This window comes from Salvelinus alpinus, chromosome 15 (assembly GCF_045679555.1).
Source record: "Salvelinus alpinus chromosome 15, SLU_Salpinus.1, whole genome shotgun sequence".
Classification (NCBI taxonomy): Eukaryota; Metazoa; Chordata; class Actinopteri; order Salmoniformes; family Salmonidae; genus Salvelinus; species Salvelinus alpinus.
In genome coordinates, this window is record NC_092100.1 from 39,970,937 (window position 1) to 39,996,647 (window position 25,711).

At 43.9% G+C, this 25,711-nt stretch overlaps 2 protein-coding genes across 3 annotated transcripts in view; both read right to left on the reverse strand.

Annotated features, from left to right (window-relative positions):
• LOC139540045 (laminin subunit beta-1-like) overlaps window positions 1–4,432 on the reverse strand; it is a 43,993-nt gene extending 39,561 nt beyond the window's left edge. Inside the window, exons 1-2 of the mRNA XM_071343583.1 lie at window positions 1,873–4,432; window positions 1,202–1,380 (exon numbers count right to left, since the gene is read on the reverse strand). Coding sequence (XP_071199684.1) covers window positions 1,202–1,380; window positions 1,873–1,903 — 210 coding nt within the window. The 5' untranslated portion in view covers window positions 1,904–4,432. The remainder of the gene's footprint in view (window positions 1–1,201; window positions 1,381–1,872) is intronic.
• A 127-nt stretch (window positions 4,433–4,559) lies between these two features.
• lamb4 (laminin, beta 4) lies at window positions 4,560–25,493 on the reverse strand. Of its 2 annotated transcripts, XM_071343584.1 has the most exons (36): window positions 25,362–25,493; window positions 23,914–25,011; window positions 22,134–22,185; window positions 21,049–21,206; window positions 19,376–19,511; window positions 18,947–19,020; window positions 18,631–18,819; window positions 18,382–18,445; window positions 16,402–16,616; window positions 16,136–16,256; window positions 15,795–15,983; window positions 15,408–15,563; window positions 15,193–15,305; window positions 14,955–15,034; window positions 13,509–13,665; window positions 13,235–13,366; window positions 12,966–13,151; window positions 12,699–12,811; window positions 12,454–12,574; window positions 12,178–12,349; window positions 11,848–11,991; window positions 11,409–11,640; window positions 11,063–11,220; window positions 10,717–10,941; window positions 10,383–10,600; window positions 7,990–8,086; window positions 7,474–7,843; window positions 7,211–7,371; window positions 6,876–7,078; window positions 6,514–6,717; window positions 6,255–6,399; window positions 5,952–6,159; window positions 5,719–5,854; window positions 5,396–5,566; window positions 5,130–5,283; window positions 4,560–4,982 (listed from the first exon to the last, which is right to left on the reverse strand). In XM_071343584.1, the coding sequence occupies exons 3-36, from the start codon at window positions 22,156–22,158 to the stop codon at window positions 4,843–4,845; spliced, it is 5,367 nt and encodes a 1,788-aa protein (XP_071199685.1). In that variant the 5' UTR covers window positions 22,159–22,185; window positions 23,914–25,011; window positions 25,362–25,493; the 3' UTR covers window positions 4,560–4,842. The 2 variants fall into 2 exon arrangements, with proteins under 2 accessions (XP_071199685.1, XP_071199686.1); XM_071343585.1 differs by lacking the exons at window positions 22,134–22,185; window positions 23,914–25,011; window positions 25,362–25,493 and adding an exon at window positions 20,002–20,034 and having other exon boundaries at window positions 21,049–21,150.
• Between the last annotated feature and the right edge of the window lie 218 nt (window positions 25,494–25,711).

A 25,711-nucleotide genomic window follows, 5' to 3' on the forward strand; every position in this document is an offset into this window, starting at 1 on the left:
CTTTTGAGGTTTGTTTTTTCCCTTGCTGTTTTTACCACTTTGTGGATTTTCTTTTGTATTTTGGAAGATATCTATTTTTTATTAAACCACCATCTCTAGTACTGCTGTGTCTGCCTCATCTTCTGGGTTCTGCCAATTATTAGTGACTGTTTCTCGCACCGGGTCCTGACAGGTTTCAAACAATCAAAGAACAGGAAAAATATAGAGATGCTAATGATAGGCCTAACAGTCTTCTGGTAGATGGAAAGGCTTTGCCAAAAAATCTTCTCAATTAAATGTTAACTAGCTACAAAGTAGCCTAACCTGGCAGAATTATATAATGATTATTTGCATCAATCCAGTGGCCATTTGTTTAGCAAACTCCATCTCTTGCACTACAGAAACCTAACCAAACAACAGTGCTAGGTGCCTGCACACTTGAATTAAAGGTTAACTACACCATTCCCCGTAGACCTCAAAAGTGGTCCCCTGATGTGGTTTAAGCATTGTAGTGGACTTAGAACATCCAATTTGTTGTTTTTCTGTTAAAAATCTAATACAATAAAATACATCTGAAACCTGTGAATTTGACTCAGTTGACAGCATAATTTGTTATTTTAAATAGTAGGCCACTGTTTCGCATACAATTTTCCACATGGCCTTCCCGGGAAATGTTGGCAAAATTACCCACTTCTCCAGGCACCACTGCTTATGAGTATACCCACTTCTCCAGGCACTACTACACCACTGCTTATGAGTATACCCACTTCTCCAGGCACTACTACACCACTGCTTATGAGTATACCCACTTCTCCAGGCACTACTACACCACTGCTTATGAGTATACCCACTTCTCCAGGCACTACTACACCACTGCTTATGAGTATACCCACTTCTCCAGGCACTACTACACCACTGCTTATCTCCCTCGCTACTACAGGCATGAATGAGAGACTCCAACTGCTGACACCACAAACCACGAGAGCTTTGCTTATGATGGATATGGTAGCTACTAGCCAGGCTAACTTTACTTAACGCGCTGGTGCCACTATAACAATAACGGAGCCTTTTGATAGTCTTACTGTATTAGGTTTTCACTGTTGCCAACTTGTCATAACAATATGAGTATGATTAAAAGCCTAGAGTTAATTAAGTCTATAGGCCTATAATAACATACTGGGCCTAGTTCAAATACGTTCTTTATTGTGCCAGACACATTTACCTGTAAATGACTGACGATACAGAACGTCTCGGGCCGGTGAAGGCCACATGTGGAGTTGGTGGAGAGTTGGTGTGCTCTGCCAATGAGAAGGTCTCCGGTTGCCGGGTAGCAGCTCCCCTCCGTGCATACATCGCTGAACTCGGGTATGCCTACCTGGGCAAGGACGCACGCCCCTGCGGCTATGCAAAGAGGAGGCAGATTTGAACAATGAAATTTATTCAGGCAAGGTTGTTTGAGTTCTTTTTTATTATCAAATATCTCTAATGAAAGTATAGGAATAGGCTACATTAGCCCACTCTCTTAAAGTGCTCAGAATGGTGTACCTATTCTAGGCCTACATAATAAAACAGTTTTTGTTGTTGTTGAAAACACAAGCCTATGAGCCTTTGATTTAGGCTATATTAATGTCACATGCGCTAAGTTCTTTAATTGTCTCGTGCTGAGTTTATAACAAGAACAAGATGGTTCACAGTAAAACAAAAAGCCAAACCACTCCACAATAACATTTAATCAAATTGTGGAGCGTTTACCATTCAAACCTTATAAGAACTAATGTCCCTATAGGAATATACAGTATTTTTTGAATGACTTGCAACGTTATTATGTTCTTTCAGTTGACTCAATGTTGGCCATGCGTTCTTAAGAAAACATTTGAAAAAAATGTAACTTACATAGCATGGTCGCAATCTGAAATATAAACATTTTTGTTGATATTTCCACCTCTTCTGTTGCGGTCCTCTCAGTGGGACTGTGTGTGGTTCCTTATAGTATCGTTTTGCGCCCCTCCTTCTTTCTTGTCGCGACTGAACAAACTGAGTTTTTTTCTTCCCCTCTGCCTCAAGCATGCGCACAGTAACTAGCCCTCCCCCTATTCAATAATCCCAGTTCAGTCAATAAAGTAAAAACCACCAGACTCCAAGTGCTCATCAACTTGTAAAATATGTTTAACTACGAATTACATAGGAGTTAAATCATTAGGCCTAGCCTCGGGTTATCTAAAAATGTGGTGGATTATTTGTAGCAGAAGGATTATGCTGACAGCATCTCACTCTGCACACATTGAGAGAACTTTCAAAACACACACACACACACATTTCATGGGATTGTGAAATGGTTCTCTCTTAGATACTAACCCCCATCTATACCTACTCATCTAGAACAAAGGACGTTTCTCCACCAAGGCAGGAAGCTACCCTATGTCCCTAGGCACAGGTAAACCAGGGGGTACATCTAGGTACTGAAGCTATTCTACAAATTTACTGTACTGGAGGGAAATTAGGTAAAGAGAGCCTTGAACAGTGAGTTTCCCTCCACCAAGCGGAATTTAAAAGTATGTACCACCACTTATTACCCTGTTATTGGAGCTATCCATTGAATCTCAAATTGTAACGTTTTTCCTTGTAACTTTCCTGTACAGTTGTTGGTAATGACAGGTTAGCACCAAAGACTGAACTATCACCTACAGTGAATAACCTACCACCATAATTACATAACACGGTGTGTTGCTGCAAAAGCTCAGATGGCTGGAGAAGAAACAGGCCAGATGTCCTAATTCAATTATCTGTGAGAAGACAGAGGGGGACTGTGGGAACAGATTCAATAAGATTTTTGAGTCAAAGAAACTAGACCATGTTCACATCCACTAAGCATATTAAAGAAAGAAAGAAAGAACTGATTGACCGCATCACATGGCTTTGAAAACATACTTGTGGTATTCATGAACCATTCCTGGTTTTACTGCTGAAAATAACAATGTATGATACCTGAAGGGACATGCGACTAGTCTTGCAACACAGAAAAGGGGTCTCATTTGCAAAAACAAATGTAGGCCTTCGTTAAATTACGCTAATACAGTGAACGCAATCTCTCATTCTGAAATAATTCCTAATAATCCATGGTAAGAAATACCATTGACAGCCTAAACATACCACAATCTGTCCATTCAAGAACAGATAAACGCAACCAAATACTTCAAAAGGTTTAAAAGGTTCTCAAATAACCATCGCCCTCTTCTGTAATTAGTTGCATCACACTAAACCAGTGGCGACCTTCAATCAGGCAGAGCAATCAGTGGTCTGTGAATTCCTCCCGTCTAAAAACACAACCAGGGGGCAGGGAGGGGATTCAGACCCCAGTCTGTGACACATTCTCGGGGGTGAGTGGACTAGCTGTGTCCTGGGAGGAATGGGATGGAACTCACCACTCACTAGGATTTGAGCAAACAATAGCCCTAGCGATTGTTCATACGCCTTCCGTCCATGTCCACACGTTTACTTTGATGAAAAGCCATCTTATTTCTACCTGTGAGGTACCCGGTTTTATTTCATACCCACATTCTGCAACGTCATTTGACTTTTGGAAGAAAAGTATAATTCAATGCTACTATGTAAATACTGTAGCCTGGCTCTAGATCTGTTTATGCTTTATTAGCCAACTCCTCTCTGTCGTGTTATTAGTCTGACAGTCAGAAGAGTTGGCTAAAGCATATACAGATCTAGAACCTGGCAATAAAGGCTGCTAACTCAGTTCAATTGTGTAGAGCACAAAGTCTTACTGAAGCAAAACGAACATGGCACTTAACCATTAACAGCTGGATGGAAATTACATTAGTAGTAAGTGGTGTGTTCTCCTCACCACAAAACATGGTCAACGAGCTGGAAAGAGGTAGAGCGAGAGAAAGAGAGGTAGAGAGAGAAATAGGTAGATGGAGTAAAAGAGAGGTAGAGAGAGAGAAAGAGGCAGAGAGATTAAAACCGAGGGGGGGTCTTAAAGTGGATGCAGGAGCTTAATGCAACTGACATCTGGGATTTTACACATCAATTACAAAATTGACAATGTACATTTACTGCCCACCTGTACAAAAGGCAAAAGAGAGTGAACATTCCGGGCCAGAGTAGTGACCAATGGACCAATTCCAAACCCAGCTGGGACCCATTCCAAACCTGATAGTGTGTTAAATCTCATCACATCCTAAGCCAGGCTGGGGGCAACATTGTTTCAGGCCAATAACAAGCTCACAAAATAGCTGTCAAATCTTACAAAGAGGTCTACTTCCACCAAAGACCAGGGTACAAACTGGGAAATGATTGGAAAGAATGTAGAGGCAGAGTAGAGGTAGAATGTAGAGGTAGAATAACCTGAAAAAGGTCAGCAAGAAAGCTTTCCCCATTTTTTCACATTAGACCATGTAAGCAGATAAGTAGGTCAGGTTGGTAAAATAATAATCCATATTACAAGATAAAGTAAAGAACGAGCACACAAGAGGCTTCTCTCTCAACTGTCAGTTTCATGATCACCAAACGCCTCCCTGTGGAGCGTTAGGAGAACTACACTCTCAAATTCAGCCGCAAAACTCAAGAGCTTTTTATTTTATTTTATTTAACCTTTATTTAACTAGGCAAGTCAGTTAAGAACAAGTTTTTATTTACAATGACGGCCTATCCCGGCCTACCCCGGACGACGCTGGGCCAATTGTGCGCCGCCCTATGGGACTCCCAATCACGGCCGGATGTGATGCAGCCTGGATTCGAACCAGGTACTGTAGTGACACCTCTTGCACTGAGATGCAGGGCCTTTTGTGGCGCAGCGGTCCAGATCAGATGTCTGTGACCCTGAATCATCTCTTGATCCACCTGGGGGTGTTAGGAGGTACAGTTAATGTAACCATCCACACGCGCAGCAATCTCCTTTTGGAGGGCTTCTACCATCTCCAGCAACATGGCAACCTCCTTGGCCTTGTCCTCTTTGTTTCTGATGAAGTCTTGGATCTTTTTCTCCAAGTCTGAAGCAACAAAGAGAAAATGAAGACCATGATTAGTCAATTCTTTGAAACAGGTGTGTTACTGCTGGTGTGGAACAAAAGCCCACACACCTAGTGGCTCTCCAGGATAGGAGTTGGATAGCTCTGTTTTAAAGTCCTGAGACTTACCGTCAATTTGTTGAATTTTATCTTGGACATCTTTTGCGACTTTCTCTGCCTCCATAGTAATGTTCTTCAGGCGTTCGTTGGCCACTTCATTATTGTTCTGGTTTGTGTTTCCCGTCTTTAGCCTACCAAACAGCGCAGTCACCTTGTCAAGCCCCTGGCAAATAAGTCAGAGAAAAACAAATACCTATTTAGCATTATACTCACAGTATCACGACATCGTACCAAAGTGGTAAGTGAGTAGTGGTTATCAAGTGGAGACAACGTACCTTCTCTGCGTCAGTAGCGGCACCTATGGCTGCATCTGCATCAGCTTTGGCCTGCCGCGCCTGCTCTCTGTTCATCTCTGTCTTGCTCTTCAGAACCTCAATCTCCTCCAGCATCTCTGGAGTTCTAGTAGAGTTCAAGTTAGTCTCTATGTTGTTCAGTTTCTTCTCAATCTGGGGGCCATGACAAATAGATCAAGTTATGCGAAAGAGTCTGATGGATGTTTAGACTAATACAAATACGCACCAGCAGGAATGGGTAGAGGGACAGAGACACAGAGAGAGAGCACGCGAGAGAGAGTCTGAAGGTGTTAAGAGAGAATGACCTCTTTAATCATCTTGTCCGCCACGCCATTGCTTTCCTTAGCCTTCTCCAGGTCTTGCTCGACCTTGTCCTGTGTATTCTCAGTGTCCGTCATGGTTTTCTTGAGATCCGTAACATCAATACCCTTGGTTCTGTCCCTAATACATTGACAGCCATGGTACAAATAGGGTCATTTAGCCTGCAGGTTTATACAATGTGACAGTTACGCATATAAAAAACATGGTACTGGCTAACCTGATATCCTGAGCTTTCTCCAGCAGGTCCTGGGCTGTCTTGGCTTGGTCTTTTAGTTTTTTCAGATCCTCCTTGAACTCAATGAAGTTGGTCAGCACGCCCCGGATGTTTTGGATCATGGAGCGGATGTCGTCCGGAGAGCCCGGCAGCTGGATGGCCAGAACAGCCTTGACCAAATTCTCTATGTCCTCTGGTGCCACCATCTCATCTGTTAGCAGAGAAGTCGGCCACACAAGTCAAGTCAAAAAATCAAATTTTTAAGGGATCTTTAAAAGCTTATATCCAGCCAACAATCACACTGACCTGTGAGGTAGTCTTTGACCCTATTGATGAGGTCCTTGGTGTCATTCTTCTCCCTCTTAAACATCTCCTTGCTGTCAGTGATCTTCTTCTGTAGATCCTCTGCCTGCTCCTGGGTGCCTTGGGTCATCTGTTTGGCCTCATTGATCTGAACAGGAGAGATTGAGACTTGTGTCATACACTATTGTGTATTAAATATATATTTTTCCATTTTAAAGCAGAAATAAAGTAACACATCTGTAGAGTTCATTTGGGAACATGCCTTGATCTTGGAGTCCTTTAGTTTTTGGAGCAGGTCGATAAGGTCATTCTCTACTTGCTCAGCTGTTTTTGTGGCGTTGTGGCTCACAGGGAAGCTGCCCTTGCACGTAGGACCCCCACATTCTCTCTGTCCCAGGAAGTCTCGACACAGCGCACCCCCACACTCTGATTTGGAGCATTCCTCGTCACCTGGGCCTCCACAGATCTAGGAGGAGCCAAAGAGTGTAACATGGTTTATATCCAAATATTTCCATGCCTGACTACCAAAATGATGCTGGCAACAATTGAAACAGACTGCCATTCACGCTAACGCATCACTCTATTGATGCATGCAGTGCAAGCACTACAATAAGGGACACTCACGTTTTTGTTGAGTTTGGCCACACTCAGAGCCTTGACCTTCTTCTCCAGCCCCTCCATGTCTCCCAAGATGCTGCAGCTGGACAGATGGTCTTTGATTTCCTGCCGTGTGTCCATGGAGTTCTCCAGGGCCCTCTCGGCCTCCTTCACCTTCTTCTCATCAGCCATGAAGTCTGCATGCTGCTTCCGGATCTTACCCAGGGCCTCTGGATCAGCATCAAAATAAAAGTCCAGACAAATCAGAAACCCTTTACATTTGATCACATTACATTATATAGAGTTGCTCTCTACACACAGTGAATTCAATTTTATTTTGTAAACAATATGGCTCTATGTACCCTGCATTTCCTTTAGATCTAGTGTTGGAGCCTCGCCGATTTTGTTCCTTAAGTTATCCAACAGCATCTTGAACTCGTGGTGGATGTTGTCGATCTCAGTGTTCAGAAGAGATGATGAGTCCACGATGATGGCGTTGGGGTCTATGGAGTCTTTGAGTTTCCTGAGAGGCAGAAAAATGTGTACAGCTCCAAGATTACTGCTAAACGTACAGTGTAAATCATTTCACCTCATGGTTCAATATTCAGAAATGCTGTTTACATACGAGATTCTGACACACAGCTTCTCCACGTCTTTCACCCGAGGTAGAGATCTCTCTGTCAGGTTCCCCAGATAGTCCAGCTTGGAGTGCATCTCCAGCATTCGTTGCAACTGACGACTGTGTCCAGGCTCCAGCTGTTCGCCGTGGTCAGGGATGAGGGTGCGCATCCTCTGGGCGGCACGGTGGACGTCGGTGACGTTGTCCGCCCACAGGACAGCACAGGGGTGGCACGGGAAGCAGGCGGGGAAGACTTGGTCATACCCAGGGGCACACTCATCACAGAAGATACCCATCACACCAACGCGGCAGAGACACTCACCCGTCAATGGGTTGCAGGCGGGGCGGGCGGTACCCTCCATGTTACAATCGCAGGCTATGGAGACGTGATAAGGAAGGAAGGGATAAGTGTCAATCATTATTATTTCACGGTGAAACACTATTGTCTCTCTTTGTGGTTCTAGAAACTAAAAGACCCAATACTTAGCCATTTATCAATCGTCACTTTCGGCCACAACTTACAAACACACTGCAGGTCAGGGTTCCCAAAGTGATTTTCCCCACACTCATCACACTGTCTTCCTCCAAACTCAGTACGACACTGGCAATGACCAGTCACCTAAAGAGTCCAATATAAAGACATATATAGTTTGGACTAATAAATATCTCATTGTACCATGCTTTGACATAGAATAGTATAGAACAGAGTCAGGTCCATAATTATTGGCAACCTTGATAAAGATGGTAGATACAGTTGCTCAGAGAAAGCGATTTTGTTTAAAGGGGAGGTGCAGTCAAAAACGTGATTTCTCTGTGTTTTATGTACTCTGAGTATACAAAACATTAGGAACACTTGTAATATCGAGTTGCACCCCCTGCCTTTTGTCCTCAGAACAGCCTCAATTTGTTGGGGTATGGACTCTGCAAGGTGTCAAAATATTCCACCGGGATGCTGGCCCCTGTTGACTCCAATGCTTCCCACAGTTGTATCAAGTTGCCTGGATGTCCTTTGGGTGGTGGACCATTCTTGATACACATGGGAAACTTGAACATGAAAAACCCAGTGGCGTTGCACTGGCACACTGGTTTGTGCCAAGAACTGCACAGGCACAGGCAAAGGCACTTTAAAATGCTGTCTTGCCCATTCACCCACTGAATGGCACATATAAACAATTCATGTCTCAAGGCTTAAAAATCCTTCTTTATCCTGTCTCCTTCCCTTCATCTTTATTTAACTAGGGAAGTCAGTTAAGAACATATTCTTATTTTCAATGACGGCCTAGGAACAGGGGCAGAACGACAGATCTTAACTTGTCAGCTCGGGGATTTGATCTTGCAACCTTTCGGTTACTAGTCCATCGCTCTAACCACTAGGCTACCTGCCGCCTCACGAAATCTACACTGATTGAAGTGGATTTAACAAGTGGCATCAATAAGGGATCATAGCTTTCACCTGGATGTTCCTAATGTTTTGTACACTCAGTGTATATTTAAGCAATAAGGCACGAGGGGGTGTGGTATATGGCCAATATACCACGGCTAAGGGATGTTCTTAGCACGACGCAAAGCGGAGTGCCTGGATACAGCCCTTAGAAGTGGTATATTGGCCATATACCACAAACCCCAGAGGAGCCTAACGGGAAGGATGTGTTACCTGAAAACTAGTTGTTTTTGGCAGAGAGGGGAAAATCTCTGTTGTTGGTCTACTAACTTATACCGCCTGGTGAAGAAAATAAAAACCACCCAGCCAAACAAACTGAAATTTCAGGCAGTCTTTTCAAACAGCACATGCACTAAAAGTGCATTATCATCATTTACACAATATTATTCCAACCTCAGTGTTGAAATATACACTGAGTCTAAACAGGAACACCTGCTCTTTCCATGACAGACTGACCTGTTGAATCCAGGTATGATCCCTTATTGATGTCACCAGTTAAATCCACTTCAAATCAGGGTAGATGAAAGGGCGGAGACAGGTTAAAGAAGGATTTCTAAGCCTTGAGACAATTGAGAAATGGATTGTGTATGTGGCCAGACAAAAGATTTAGGCCAGACAAAAGATTTAAATGTCTTTGAACGGGGTATGGTAGTAGGTGTTTTTCTCACTCAACAGTTTCCCATGTGTTTCAAGAATGATCCACCATCCAAACGACATCCAGCCAACTTGACACAACTATAGGAAACATTGGGCCTGTGGAACAATTTCGACACCTTGTAGAGTCCTTGACCTGATGAACTGAGGCTGAGGGCAAAAGGTGGTGCAACTCAATATTAGGATGGTGTTCGTAATGTTTTGTACACTGTATATAAAACACAGGAAAATTGTGTTTTTGACCTCCCCTTTAAACAAAACCTTTCTTCGAGCAATTGTATTAGTATACTATAAAATAGAATTTTCCCCAAAAATGTGGAGCATACAATATAGCTCAGTATCTGCACTATTATTTTATACAGTCTTTTTTGCTCATCTTTAACAAGGTTGCCAATCATTTTGGACCTGACTGTATACAGTTGAAGTCGGAAGTTTACATACACCTTAGCCAAATACATTTAAACTCAGTTTTTCACAATTCCTGACATTTAATCTGAGTAAAAATTCCCTGTTTTAGGTCAGTTAGGATCACCACTTTATTTAAAGAATGTGAAATGTCAGAATAATATGTCAGAAGTTTACACACTCAATTAGTATTTGGTAGCATTGAATTTTCCAAGGTGTTTAAAGGCACAGTCAACTTAGTGTATGTAAACTTCTGACCCACTGGAATTGTGAATTATAAGTGAAATAATCTGTCTGTAAACAATTGTTGGAAAAATGACGTGTGTCATGCACTAAACTTCCGACTTCAACTGTATCTTTATTTATCCATTATCCAAGTATGTAAAAGGAAGTGCTAGGGTTATAGAGGCCATGCCTTGTCACAGTGGTTATTGAAGGAGTTAGCAGGGTCACATTTGCACGGTTGGCACCCGTACTCTCCCTGAATGTTCCAGAAGCCGGTGGCACACTCGTCACACAGCGTTCCCACCGCGCCCGCCCGACACGGGCACTGACCCGTCAGCGGGTCACAGAAACACGGGCTGCCCAGAGGGCACTGGGTCACATCCGTCCCCTGCCGGTCACAGGAGCACTCTGGGGAACGCGCAAACAAAAATAAAGACAGTAAAACACACATAAATAGCCACATATCATATCCAAACAGTCATGGGATTTGATGACGATTTTGATACTGTGTGTCCCTGCTATACCTTTGCAGTCCTGGGCCAGTGCGTCTCCATAGTAGCCAGGCTTACAGCTCTGACAGCGGGGTCCCTGGGTGTTGTGGAGGCATCGCAAACACTCGCCCGTCACACTGTCACACGCGTCACTGTCAGCAGGGTCGATGTTGTTGTTACAGAGACACTCGTCGCAGCCGCCGCCCGGCGAGGTCAGGCCGCCGTAGAAACCAGCGGAGCAGACATCGCAGCGGAGACCTGAATGGAATGTGGGCGGGGAGGGAAACGTAGTTCAAAGGTCAGTGTTGAGCAGTCAAACTAGCCAGTAGCTTTCATCAAATGTTGAAAAGAGTGCACATGCACACACGCACAAACACACCTGTGTGTCCAGCCAGGCAGTCACAAGTCAGGCTACCAGACTCTGGGTCCTTGTTGCAGGTGCTGGCAAAGAACCGTCCACTGGACTGAGTGTCAGGGCACAGACAAGGCTTACAGGGCTCCCTGGAGACTGGGTCACCAAAGTAACCCTCCACACAGCTGGAGCAACCAAACACACAACATTCATTGTTCAGTCTGATTGACACTGTGTGCACTGTACACTGGCAGATCTGTGACTGTAGAAAGAATGATAATCAGACTAGTTGGCACACATAGATATGGAACCAGGCTATAGATATGGGTTGATTCTAATAGGGAAATGAATAAACAAATGAAAGAGCCTTCACCTCTCACAGTTGTATCCGGTGGAGTGTTCCCTGCAGTCCAGACAGGCTCCAGTGTCCTGGTCACACAGTTCAGCCAGGCCGTTGCACTTACAGGGCCGACACAGTGGGAAGCCGTAGTACCCTGACAGGCAACGATCACAGCGTCGCCCGCCCACCTCCATACGACACGGACACTGACCTCTGACCTGGTCACACAGCTCCGCCACTGCACCGCGAGGGTCACACTCACAGGCTGGAGGAGGGGAGGTGGGAGGAGGATGGAGAGAGAGAGAACACGAGAGAGAGAATATCTTCTCTTATTCAGGAAAAGGTTTGGTCACAATCAAAACACAACAAAGACCTCACAGCATCTTTTCAAACACACATATATATGTATATATATATTATGGTATGTAACCATAGAATGTAACCATAGGAAGCCGTTGTCATGGTGACATACGTGCACAGCCGTTGGATCCGAAGCCGAAGTTCAGGGGGGCGCAGGAGTCACAGCAGCGGCCAACCACGTTGGCCTTGCACTCACAGAGCCCTCCGAATTTACTGCAGTAGGGGCCACGAGAACCCTGGATGTTACACCTGCAAACTGGAGACACAGTTAATGGCATTACCCATACACACTTTGGCTTTTTTCAAAGTCTCTTACCTTCGCTCAGGGCTCAGAGCTAGCTGAAAACAAGTGCTGATTTCTGTCGCCAGAATGAGTATATACCCACAGTGTACACTGTGATAACGTGGAGATATTGTTTAGTGTAGGCCAGGCTTTACTCACGCATGGCCCCGTTGTGTATGCGAGCCGACAAGCTTCCAATGAGGCCATAACACACATCAGGCAGGGTCTCCTGCTCAGCAGCCAACTCAAAACAGCGGAATCTTCTGAACGAGTCCAGCTCACTCTGCGAACAGAAGTCCTGCACAGACTCCATCTTAGGGATCAGACCCATCTAGAAACAGGAAGTTCATGGGTTTAACCGGGGTACCTCAGAAGACTACATCTCCCATGACAAATGATATTATGATACAAATGATAGGGAGATGGTATTCTCACAGAGTCGATGAGGGTATGTGAGCTGGACTGAGGGTTAGAGTTGGGCTGCTTCCTAAAAGTGATGTCCACATAATATCTACTTCCCGCGTTCAGACACACAGGCGTATCCAAAATGGCAACCCTGGGGACAAACACACAATCATAATGTTATCAGACTTAGGGGTATACAGGTAAATACTGTACAATTCACCTCGCGTGTGACCTCCGATTGATATATTATGATAATGAGTGCAGTTGCCTTTTACCTGGCAGCCCCAGGTATGTTGAGGGTTTTCTCCCCTTTCGGGTTAGTGGGACAACCTCCGTCACCAGCCAATAATGGAACAATGCTCACAGAGGCCATCCAGTCATCTGGCGACTTCAGAGACCAAAGTAAGCACAGTGTCCAACTTTGAGGGCACAATAAATACAAGCTCAAACTCACACAGAAATGATTTCACACGAACACACATCGACACTTACAGCGTGTTTCCATGGTTTCAGATGTTTCTAGTTGCTATCGTTGCCCTCACCTCTGGTTCATAGCGGATGACTAGATGGTAGTCGAGGGACGCTGGGAGGTTGTCCACAGTGAACCTAAGCCCAGCACCATCCAGGACCCGCACGAATCCTGGACCGGTCCAAGTGATTGGTACATCTGGTGTCCTCTCCCGGGGCACAATCTGGAGTGCTGAGCCCGGGTCCAGGGGAATGGACCTCTGATGGAAAGAAACCCAGTGTGAGTTACTAATTAGTACCACACCAGTACTGTGTAAGTAAGGTATTGAGCCATTGCTAGTACCTGTCCCTGTCTTCTCCTCCTGGCTTGTCTTTTGCTTCTCCTGGTCAGGACCAAGCGGCCATTTTGATATTTGATGTCATAGCCCTGCTGTCTGTAGTATTCCTCACACACAGGCAGGTCTGTGGGTTTCAACTGGGGGAGGAACACACACAGACATCAACTTAGGGTTTTTGAATTGCTGCCAAAATCCAATATCAAAAGTGTGACACTGAAGCATTCCATCCACAGCCATTTGCCACAATGCTGGAGGTCAAATGTCATACTCAGGCCTCACCAGAGAGGAGGAGTTTTTTCCTTCCAGTGGGGCAGCGTTCTCTGCCTCGTACAGGTAGTAGTCTAGAGCAGCCAGGAAATGTCCAGGGGCAGGATCCCCACAGCTCCGACCCACCATGTTTGGCAGGCACTGACACTGGCCGTCCAATGAAGAGCACCTGTGGACATAACAGACAGGGAGATACAGCCAAACAAGGTTGGACAAGGGAGCAAGACAGAACATGCTTAGCCTGGGGTGTATTCTGTTTCAGACGTGAAACGTTCAGAATGTTTACATAGCAATGTATTGAGTAGGACAGATGGGATTGATGATGAGTGTTTCACCTCACTGAATAAACCCCAGGTGTTATGTCAGTTTAGTGAAGCATAGGTCTAGTGTGGCCTAGGTAGTCTAGCGGTCTAGGCAGCTGCTTCCAGCACACATGTACTGCTGCAGCATGGGTTCAAATCTGGCCCACTGCTATTCAGCACACTCTTCTCAATCTTTCAGCTCTGTCCAAGACTTAAAAATATATACTCTACCGTTTAGGGTCACTTATAAATGTCCTTGTTTTTGAAGGCCAGCATCCCGGAGTCGCCTCTTCACCGTTGACATTGAGACTGGTGTTTTGCGGGCACTATTTAATGAAGCTGCCAGTTGAGGACTTGTGAGGCATCTGTTTCTCAAACTAGACACTAATGTACTTGTCCTCTTGCTCAGTTGTGCACCGGGGCCTCCCACTCCTCTTTCTATTCTGGTTAGAGCCAGATTGCGCTGTTCTGTGAAGGGAGTAGTACACAGCGTTGTACGAGATCTTCAGTTTCTTGGCAATTTGTCGCATGGAATAGCCTTCATTTCTCAGAACAAGAATAGACTGAATAGTTTCAGAAGAATGTTCTTTGTTTCTGGCCATTTTCAGCCTGTAATCGAACCCACAAATGCTGACACTCCAGATACTCAACTAGTCTTAAGAAAGCCAGTTTTATTGCTTCTTTAATCAGAACAACAGTTTTCAGCTGTGCTAACATAATTGCAAAAGGGTTTTCTAATGATCAATTAGCCTTTTAAAATTATATACTTGGATTAGCTAACACAAAGTGCCATTGAAACACAGGAGTGATGGTTGATGATAATGGGTCTCTATACACCTATGTAGATATTCCATAAAAAATCTTCCCTTTCCAGCTACAATAGTCATTTACAACATTAACAATGTCTACACTGTATTTCTGATAAATTTGATGTTATTTTAATGGACAAAAATTTGCTTTTCTTTCAAGAACAAGCACATTTCTAAGTGACCCCAAACTTTTGAACGGTAGTGTACATATATAAAAATAAAGTAACTGTCCAGATTTCTATGAAATATGACCTATAATGAATTAAAATATGAGTGAAATCGTGAGATTTTCACTGGACAGCAACTTTAAGAAGTCATTATGTACTGTACAATGATGTTTTACACACGTGCTGCTGTAGGCTCCTCCATGGTCACAGTCACAAGGTGAGCAGGTGTGTACAGTGTTCCCCAGACCCCAGTAGCCTGGCTAGAGAGAGAGAGCGAGACAGCAGGAGCGAGATATAGTGAGAGAGATCAATCAGGTCGTTGGTGGCAGTTTATGGTAAGAGCTAAATCACAATAAATGTGGCAGAAAGAATCAACTCCATCTCTACAACACTGGTTGTCATGGAGACATGGTCCTACCAGACATTGGTCACACAGGGGTCCCATGGCGAGGCGTTGACATACACACTGGCCTGTCACCTGGTCACATGGGTAGGGGGTCAGGACACTACCCAGGAAGTTACACCTGCACCCTAAACACAGAGGACCAATCAGAGAGAGGGGATGCACCACAGGGAGGCCAGCATAGGTATAGAATGAGTCAAGCAGATCTGGCTCTTGGTAAAGATTCTTACTCTGGCAGCCAGTGGGGTCCTCCTGGCTGAACCCGTAGAAGCCAAATTTACAGCGATCACACCTGTCCCCCGCCACGTTCTCCTTACACATGCAGCGGCCCGACACGGGGTCACACAGGCCATTATCCAGGGACCCCGTCAGGTCACAGTCACACGCTGGAGCAGAGGGAGCCAATGAGATCCACCGTTAGAACAGGATGGAGAGAGATTGAATGACGTCATCGATGCACAGCTTCATATAGGATGACATCAATGCAAGCGTCTATTGACTGCACTTCATGGGAGTAGTACAAGACTTACAGGGACAACTTCATATAAATCATTGGCAGATTATTTGCCAAGACCAAAAGCCAGATCTAGATCTGAACCTGCTAGAAGCTGACTTACGGATACAGCCCCGAGGGTCTTCCATGGAGAGCTGGGGGTCCTGATAGAGATAGGGTCGGCAGCGTTCACACTGGGGACCCATGCGGTCGTGTCGGCAGCCGTCACACACCCCCCCGCTGACCCCCCCACTGGCCTGGTACTGGTCTATGTCGAAGTGACACGTCTCCGAATGACCGTGACAGTTACACCCTAAGTGAAGAAACAAACACCAATTTAATACTTATACAATATAGTACACTCCCAATTATACTATTTTCCCCATAAGCATCTCGGGTTTGAATTCCAGTCAGTTCATGCATAAACACCAGTCAAATAGTAAATAGCCCATTAAAGTGCATTACTTCTGCAGACATGTGGGTCAGTTTGGCCGGCCGGCCTCCAGGGGACATCGTTGTAAAAGTCCTGGCATCTCTCACAGTTTGTGCCCACAGTGTTATGTTGGCATACACAGCGCCCGTGAATCTAAGAGAACAAGATCAGAGATATACGGCGGTAAACAATCCTCGAAGAACCCCAAAAAAGAAGAAGAAAAAAACCTGTTCAAGATTCAATGTGGCCATTATGGATACAGTACAACTGCTACATTCCCTTTCTACTCCATTCTCACCATGCCAGGCTCATTTAAAACGTCACCCCGGGTGCCATCCACCGGCATGCACATGCTGGCATGGCCATTGCAGAAGCAGCTGCCGCGCACCACCATTTCGTACAGGGCATAGTAGTACTTCTCCTGAGGGTTCCTCTTCTTCCGCCCCAGTAGGGTGTCACCCAGGGTGAACAGATGGGTGAAGTTGACCCGCAGGTTGGTCAAGGTGATCTGCTCTGAAGGGGAGAACATTTCAAATGGGTGAAAGTGTGTATGTTCTTTTTTTTTTTATATATACAGTGGGGAGAACAAGTATTTGATACACTGCCGATTTTGCAGGTTTTCCTACTTACAAAGCATGTAGAGGTCTGTAATTTTTATCATAGGTACACTTCAACTGTGAGAGACGGAATCTAAAACAAAAATCCAGAAAATCACATTGTATGATTTTTAAATAATTAATTTGCATTTTATTGCATGACATAAGTATTTGATCACCTACCAACCAGTAAGAATTCCGGCTCTCACAGACCTGTTAGTTTTTCTTTAAGAAGCCCTCCTGTTCTCCACTCATTACCTGTATTAACTGCACCTGTTTGAACTCGTTACCTGTATAAAAGACACCTGTCCACACACAATCAAACAGATTCCAACCTCTCCACAATGGCCAAGACCAGAGAGCTGTGTAAGGACATCAGGGATAAAATTGTAGACCTGCACAAGGCTGGGATGGGCTACAGGACAATAGGCAAGCAGCTTGGTGAGAAGGAAACAACTGTTGGCGCAATTATTAGAAAATGGAAGAAGTTCAAGATGACGGTCAATCACCCTCGGTCTGGGGCTCCATGCAAGATTTCACCTCGTGGGGCATCAATGATCATGAGGAAGGTGAGGGATCAGCCCAGAACTACACGGCAGGACCTGGTCAATGACCTGAAGAGAGCTGGGACCACAGTCTCAAAGAAAACCATTAGTAACACACTACGCCGTCATGGATTAAAATCCTGCAGCGCACGCAAGGTCCCCCTGCTTAAGCCAGTGCATGTCCAGGCCTGTCTGAAGTTTGCCAATGACCATCTGGATGATCCAGAGGAGGAATGGGAGAAGGTCATGTGGTCTGATGAGACAAAAATAGAGCTTTTTGGTCTAACTCCACTCGCCGTGTTTGGAGGAAGAAGAAGTATGAGTACAACCCCAAGAACACCATCCCAACCGTGAAGCATGGAGGTGGAAACATCATTCTTTGGGGATGCTTTTCTGCAAAGGGGACAGGACGACTGCACCGTATTGAGGGGAGGATGGATGGGGCCATGTATCGCGAGATCTTGGCCAACAACCTCCTTCCCTCAGTAAGAGCATTGAAGATGGGTCGTGGCTGGGTCTTCCAGCATGACAACGACACGAAGCACACAGCCATGGCAACTAAGGAGTGGCTCCGTAAGAAGCATCTCAAGGTCCTGGAGTGGCCTAGCCAGTCTCCAGACCTGAACCCAATAGAAAATCTTTGGAGGGAGCTGAAAGTCCGTATTGCCCAGCGACAGCCCCGAAACCTGAAGGATCTGGAGAAGATCTGTAGGGAGGAGTGGGCCAAAATCCCTGCTGCAGTGTGTGCAAACCTAGTCAAGAACTACAGGAAACGTATGATCTCTGTAATTGCAAACAAAGGTTTCTGTACCAAATATTAAGTTCTGCTTTTCTGATGTATCAAATACTTATGTCATGCAATAAAATGCAAATTAATTACTTAAAAATCATACAATGTGATTTTCTGGATTTTTGTTTTAGATTCCGTCTCTCATAGTTGAAGTGTACCTATGATAAAAATTACAGACCTCTACATGCTTTGTAAGTAGGAAAACCTGCAAAATCGGCAGTGTATCAAATACTTGTTCTCCCCACTGTATATATATATATATATATATATATTTATATATACGTATAATTCTACATTGTTCCACCGATGGTAATAATGCAATGAAAAGTATAGGAGCTGTGTCTAACCTTGAATATGAGGAGCATATGGGTTCTCTATGTCAAAGCTTGGATCTAGAGCCTTCAACACCACCTGTAATGGAATCATAGATATGTGCCATAAGTTTGGTTATTGCGTTTTACATGTGTGTGTGTGTGTGTGTGTGTGTGTGTGTGTGTGTGTGTGTGTGTGTGTGTGTGTGTGTGTGTGTAAGTCACTCTAGATAAGTGTCTGCTAAATGACCAAAATGCAAACGCGTGTGTGTTTGTGTATCTCACCTCTCCGTCAGTAGACGGCTCTGAGGCGGAGTATCTGCTGTCACAGACGACGTCATCGGTGCTGCCAGCCGGCCCTTGTGAGACCCCAGGGAAGTGGGAGGCACAGTCCTCGGCAAAGTAGCGGAACACCTTCCAACTGTACCCGTAGTCTTTGGACCTCTCCACCAGCATGGCGGCAGGACGGAAACTCTTCAAGGTCAACAAAAGGAAATATTAGCACTCTGCAGAAAGTGGCAGTGCAGACAGAGCGAAAATGGTTAAGAACACTGTGTTATGGTTTGGCTGTGAGAGGTCTTAGACAAGGGGTGTTAGATACCTTGAAAGTGAGGACGAGATGGCTGAACTGGAATAGAGTCTCCAGATCCAGCCGGATACTGACTTGATGAACCCCTACAGTTATGGATGGATAGTGGTATCAATGAATGTTGTAAGAATACATTTACTGGTGCCAAGGCCAAGGTCTTTTGTATCAGGTGTAGTCCAAAAGTCCCTAAAAGGGATTTTCCATAGCTGTCATTGTATAGTAAGCTCTAGCCGAGCCATTCTTAAGGTGCTGGAACATTCTTGCTCACCTCTTGATATGATCAGACTTGGTTTAAATACATGCGTCAAATACTTTCAAGGGATTTAGTTAGCCCTGTCGGTACTCAGGCTAAAGCTCATCTCAAATACTTTCACGTAAGTAACATTATGTTTTTGACCCAGGCCTGGCTGTCATACAAACAACATCTGGAGTGAGACCCACCGTTCTCAGACTGCCACCACTTCATCTTGCGCTCAGGGCCAAAGGTGGTGATGACGTTCTCAATCTGGTGGCTGTTTTGGTTGTTGTAGAGGTTGTAGGGCTGCCTGGAGTCACATTTGAAACACTTCTGCCCATCCTGAGAGAGACAAAAAGGGACATTTTCCATTTTGTCACTCAAAATAAAAGAGTGGTTTTACACATCTAATTGGTTTCTCATGGTAACAACTCCAATAACTGAGTGAGCGATTAAGTTAAAGTTTTTGTTCTACAATTAGTTCTTAACTGCCCCCCCCCCCCCCCCCCAAAAAAAAGGAGGCAGTATTTTACGAACAAACGGAACTTATAAAGCCATAAGACCACAAATCATACAAAAGTGTATGGAACTTCCATGCGATGGTAGGCGTGTGAGGACAAGCGTTCGCAAACACTGGAATAATCCCATTAAATCAATTCAGTCAGACAAGGTATGACTGGCCTCCTCTACTGTTATTCACAACTGTCAATCGGTAGTTAGAGAACAACATTTGTCATGCATCTGTTCTGACTAACTAATAAGAAATTGAATCAAATAAAGAACCAAAATGAACTAGAATATTACATGCAAAAGAGGAACACACCCCACATACCTATCACCTGTCAAGGGAGAACAGGGGGAAGAGCTGCGAGAGAGAAAGGGATAAGTAGAAGAAGGAGAGACAGAAAGTGAGGGAGAAAGGCAGAGAGTGAAAAAGACAGAAAAGTGAAGGGGAGTGAAGGGGAAGCAAGAGGACTATACATGCAATCATCATAGCGAGAGCAGAAAAATTAGTCTCAGAGCATGTTCAGGGAAAAGACAGGTAATGACCTATAAATGTAGCGGATCAAGACACGTCTGCAGTATGAGGCATTTTAAGGGCGAGCCACAGAGCTGTCAATCAAATGGAGAGAGTTGTTCTAAAACAACACTTTATATACTATTCTAACCTTCAACGTCTGGCTTAAAACCTGTTGAAAGTCTGTAGATAATACTGACCAGGTTTGGGTAGGTTACTTTCTAAATGTAATCAGTTACAGTTACTAGTTACCACGTTTTTTCAAAATCTGATAGTTACTTTTGGATTATTTTTCCTTTAAGAGGCGTTAGAAGACAAAAAGGATCCATCAAACGCATTTTATGTGTCATCATAGCGGTCGCTGACTTGTGGTCAGACTCGCTCAGGTGAAATAAACTTAAACTTGAAAACTTTTTCAATGCTGAGCAAAATTTTATTGCGAAAACTAAGGCGTCAATGTATTTATTTTTTCTCGCAAACATCCTTTTTGAATTTAAAAGTAATCAAATAAGTAATCATCTAGTTTTTTTAAGTATCTGTAATCTGATTACAGTATTTTTTGCTGGTAAATTCACTGATGAACGTTACAGTTTTTTGTAATCAGGTTACATGTAATCAGTTAGTCCTCAACCCTGGTACTGGCAAGCCTGATGTCTTTTTGCGTGGGATCACAGCTATAGTACCTGCACGCATTTGTCAATCTGTCTGTCTGCGTTTGTGGAACATATCTGTTATGACATTAGTACTGTGTACAGAGACAGGTAAACATATGCAGACAACACTGCCTTCAACACCACGTCTCTAGTTTGTATTTAGGAACGGCGCACCGCAGAGCCGCCCTATCAAGGTTTAAGTCCTGACCTCCAGGTATCCGAGGATGCAGTAGTTCTGGGGCCCGTTCCGTCCACAGGTGGAGGTGGCTGAGAGCTGGGCAGCGCGGCCCACCATCAGGTCCCCCAGCTGGGGGTGGCAAGAGTTGACATCACAGTCTTCCTGGAGGAGGGCCCCAGGCACCAGCACTGGAACAGAGAAACTGAACAGTCAGAGGGGTCAAGAAAGTAAAAATGTTCTTATCCTTTTCTTTGGCTTTAACCTGTTTAGTGTTTATTTATAGATTCTAGATTAACACTAAATGTAATACAGGATTCTGAATTAAAAAATATGATGTCAAGGCAGCACTATAATAGCTAGATTATGGGAGATAATATTATGAGTATTGTGCTATTGTACTATTTGTTTTGGAAGGGTTTAAAACCTATGCTCACAAATGAACAGCATAGTGAACCAGACAAAAGGATAGACGCATTGACTATAATTACAGTATGTGTAAGCTGTCATTATGTAAACATTACAGGTCATTATTAAAGACTAGTGTGCTTTTGATTATATCCAGACACTGTAATCATACACAAGCCAGACGTTATTCCTCATTTCATTTTCTAAGTAAACATTTTAAGTCAATTACAAGTTGTTTTAAAAGACATGCAGTCTTTGATGGGGCCTTTACGAAAATAAGTATTTTATTAAACAGAAATAAAAATGAACAAAAAAAACGAATACAACTTATGAGAAGACCAAAGTCACTTTTTATAACACTCAAAATTTCTACTTGACAATAGTAAAGTTGTCCATACATGACGAAAATGATATCCACCATTTTGAATATTAGGGAAAATATGCAAATAAAAATGTCTCCCGCTAGAGAAAGCAAGTGCCAGCAAGTGGAAATATTCTCCATCAGTGTGCAGCAAGTGATCACACGCCTGTGGAAAAGAGGACTCATGGACTATAATGGCAAAGAGATACTTCCTGCCAAAAACAAGACAATTTAATCCTGCCCCTGTTGAAACAAATAGCTGTGAGGATCTGTTTTTTCCTTTTTCTGCTACATGTGATTTGCCATTCATCAATTCTAATAGTGCCAAAGGAAGGTGCATGCGACTTACACACGAGCAGGAGCAGAGAAACCATCCTGCAGGTCGTCGGCTGCCAGACCTACTGAGCGGTAGAAAACAACCCAGAGTGTGAAAACACAATATATTTCCTAGATATCACTGCACTGTTGGAGCTAGAAACATAAGCATTTCCAATAAACTTTGATTTGATTTTGAAGACAGTCGCCATGTTTTCAGTTCACTGGACCCAGATTAAGCCTATTCCCTGACAAAGAAGCAAGACTCAATAGAGATGCTCTAAATGGGGGTGCTTTTTAGTCCGAGAATGAATAAGGGTCCAGTGAACCAGGCCAAAGTGGTTATCACTGTCAAGGAGAAGGGAGGGAGAGGGTCTGTCAAAATGCATTAGTCAGGTCTTGGTCATAGGTCAGACATTGAACAACACATGAACTGCTGCATTGAACAGAGTTCAAACAAACAGAGACGTAGAGTGGAGAGTTGATGTTCAGGACCTTTCGACCAGTACAAGTAGGTGAGGGTATTCACGTTATCACAGATACATCAAGGTTTCACCAACATGCTGATAAATACGTCCAGACATGCTGGGCAGGCCATTATTTTGGCTATCATGGCTATGCCCCCATAGGATGACAACGCCCCCATCCACAGGACACGAGTGGTCACTGAATGGTTTGATAAGCATGAAAATGATGTAAACCACATGCCATGGCCATTTCTGTCTCCAGATCTCAACTCAATTGAACACCTACAGTATGAGAGACACCAAATGATGGAATGGATGAATGGTGTCTCATCCCTCTAATAGTGTTCCGGACATTTGTAGAATCGATGCCAAGGTGCATTTAAGCTGTTCTGACTCGTGGTGGTCCAACCCCCTATTAAGACACTTTATGTTGGTGTTTCCTTTATTTTGTCAGTTACCTGTATATTGTCACAGCAAAAATAATCCTGCAGCAATAGGATTTGAACGTTTAGTCCATAATGTTACTTGATTGGTGGTTAGGCCAGAAGTAGGCTACATGAAACGTGCAATGCTGTTAATATGTGTTAGTGTGGGTTTTCAGTGAATTTATGTAAATCATCTGCATTTGCTGCAGCGCAGGAAAATTCTCAACACAAAAAGAGTGATCAAATTAAAATCCTAAACTACCACATCTTTAGGCAATGTATTGTAAACACAAAGTGGCTGCAACAGTAAAGTTGACACATACCACAGACGTCATTTGCTTCATCAGTAAATATTCCGATCATTCTGGTGATGTGATATTAGCTAAGCTGCAATGCCGTTGGTGGTGTGACTGATTTGACCGTCTCCCTAATTGTATGGGCTACTTTTCTCACATCGTGGGTCATATAGCCAATGCACAATGGGAGACGTCAATGCATGGCAGCAAAATAATACGCCCAAGGGACTACATTGGAATGTACAATGCCGTATATCACTGTTCCCTGCAAAAGTGAACCCTCAAGGGAGGAATGAACCTCAATGGGAATGTATGGGCCTCAAGAGATAGTATGCGGATTTACTCTTAGGCTATGCTTCGACTTGCATTATGGAACCAATCCATACAGTAACTCAAATCTCAGGTGAAAAACAGTCGCTAGAATTTAACGTAAAGCCAGCTAACCAACATAATGTAGCTGACATTGCCTGAATGCACATCAAACAGTCATTTAACATCATATATAAAAGATTGTTGGCAATAATGTAGGTTTTAATGGACAGTATACTGTAGAACAAAGTGTGTACATATTTCCTTGGCATTGTGTTATCACTAATTGCATGAAAACAGAATATGGTTTTCCATACCTCTGTACAGCAGCAATGATCTTCTCCAACAGTGTGCTGCGGAATCGAATGAAGATCCCACAAAAGTCCTCAAAGAGGCAGTGAAACAAGACGTCTCATCTCAAATACATCACACTAAAATGACTTCAAACCAAATGACTGCCAACTACTCAGGGGAAAATAGTATGAGATATTATATTTGAGATCTATGTGATACCTATATTTGATAAGTGATCTACTGCACCAGATTTGCCTCAAGCCAATTTCCCAATAGAGTATCTGATTAAAAAAAGGGATGATTCAAGAACAAAACGCATGTCCCATTCAAAGCTTATTACAGGTCGTATCATAAGATCGGTGCAGCGTTACAGTAGCTTTCTCATATCATAACGCAGACAGTAGTAGTACTTACAGTATGAGCAGTCTTCCCTGTATGCTTCCAGAATCAGCGCTTACCTGCTCCAGACCCTGACTGTGATTAGGGCGGTAATGATATGGAGTCTCAGCATGTAAGAGCACACCTGAGCACCATACAGAGAGAGAGAGAGAGAGCAGGCCAAACGAAGGCCCCCGGGGGTAAAAGTGAAGGAGAAGAAGGATTAGGTTTCATTCAAAGCTGACACATCCCTCTCTGAGTTATAGCTGAGGTACAGTACAGCAAGAGGGAGGGATTTACCTGGACAAAGACATGGAACACAGAGTGCACACAGTTACTGAGGTATGCTCACCTTCCCTGGATGTAGTACAGTATGAGTTACTGAGGTATGTTCACCTTCCCTGGATGTAGTACAGTATGAGTTACTGAGGTATGCTCACCTTCCCTGGATGTAGTACAGTATGAGTTACTGAGGTATGCTCACCTTCCTTGGATGTAGTACAGTATGAGTTACTGAGGTATGCTCAACTTCCCTGGATGTAGTACAGTACGAGTTACTGAGGTATGCTCACCGTCCTTGGATATAGTACAGTATGAGTTACTGAGGTATGCTCACCTTCCCTGGATGTAGTACAGTATGAGTTACTGAGGTATGCTCACCTTCCCTGGATGTAGTACAGTATGAGTTACCGAGGTATGCTCACCTTCCCTGGATGTAGTACAGCATGAGACAGGGGTTTACTCTAACAAAAACATAGAAGACACCAGTGGTATTGTCACGTTCTGACCTTAGTTCCTTTGTTATGTCTTTATTTTAGTTTGGTCAGGGCGTGAGTTGGGGTGGGCATTCTATGTTGTTTTTTCTATGTTTTGTTCTATTGTTCTATTTCTATGTGTTTGGCCTAGTATGGTTCTCAATCAGAGGCAGGTGTCAGTCGTTGTCTCTGATTGGGAGCCATATTTAGGTAGCCTGTTTGTCATTGTGTGTTGTGGGTGATTATATTTTCTGTTTGCTGTTTCACCGTACAGGACTGTTCGTTTTGTCGTTTTTGTTCAGTGTTCAGTTTCTTATTAAAACATTATGGACACTTACCACGCTGCGCATTGGTCCTCCTCTTCTTCCACCCACGACGAGCGTTACAGGTATCTTCTTTATGCTCACCATATCCTGTGCAGTGGAGTGGATACAATTCATAAAGCAATGAATTAGAACGCATGGAATAGTGTCTGAGTGCACCCCTTGCCTGGATGCCATACAGTATGAGGAAGGGGATTTAACCAACATCAAATAGTCTCTACTAATACATTATCTCCAAATACTGATACAGCTGTATCAAAGAAATAGAACACACATAGTTGTCAATCACAGGTAATGAAGGAAATAAAACCTAGGAGGTTATTCAATCAGAAACAGATAGCATCTCCAGAAGTGGATTTGATATA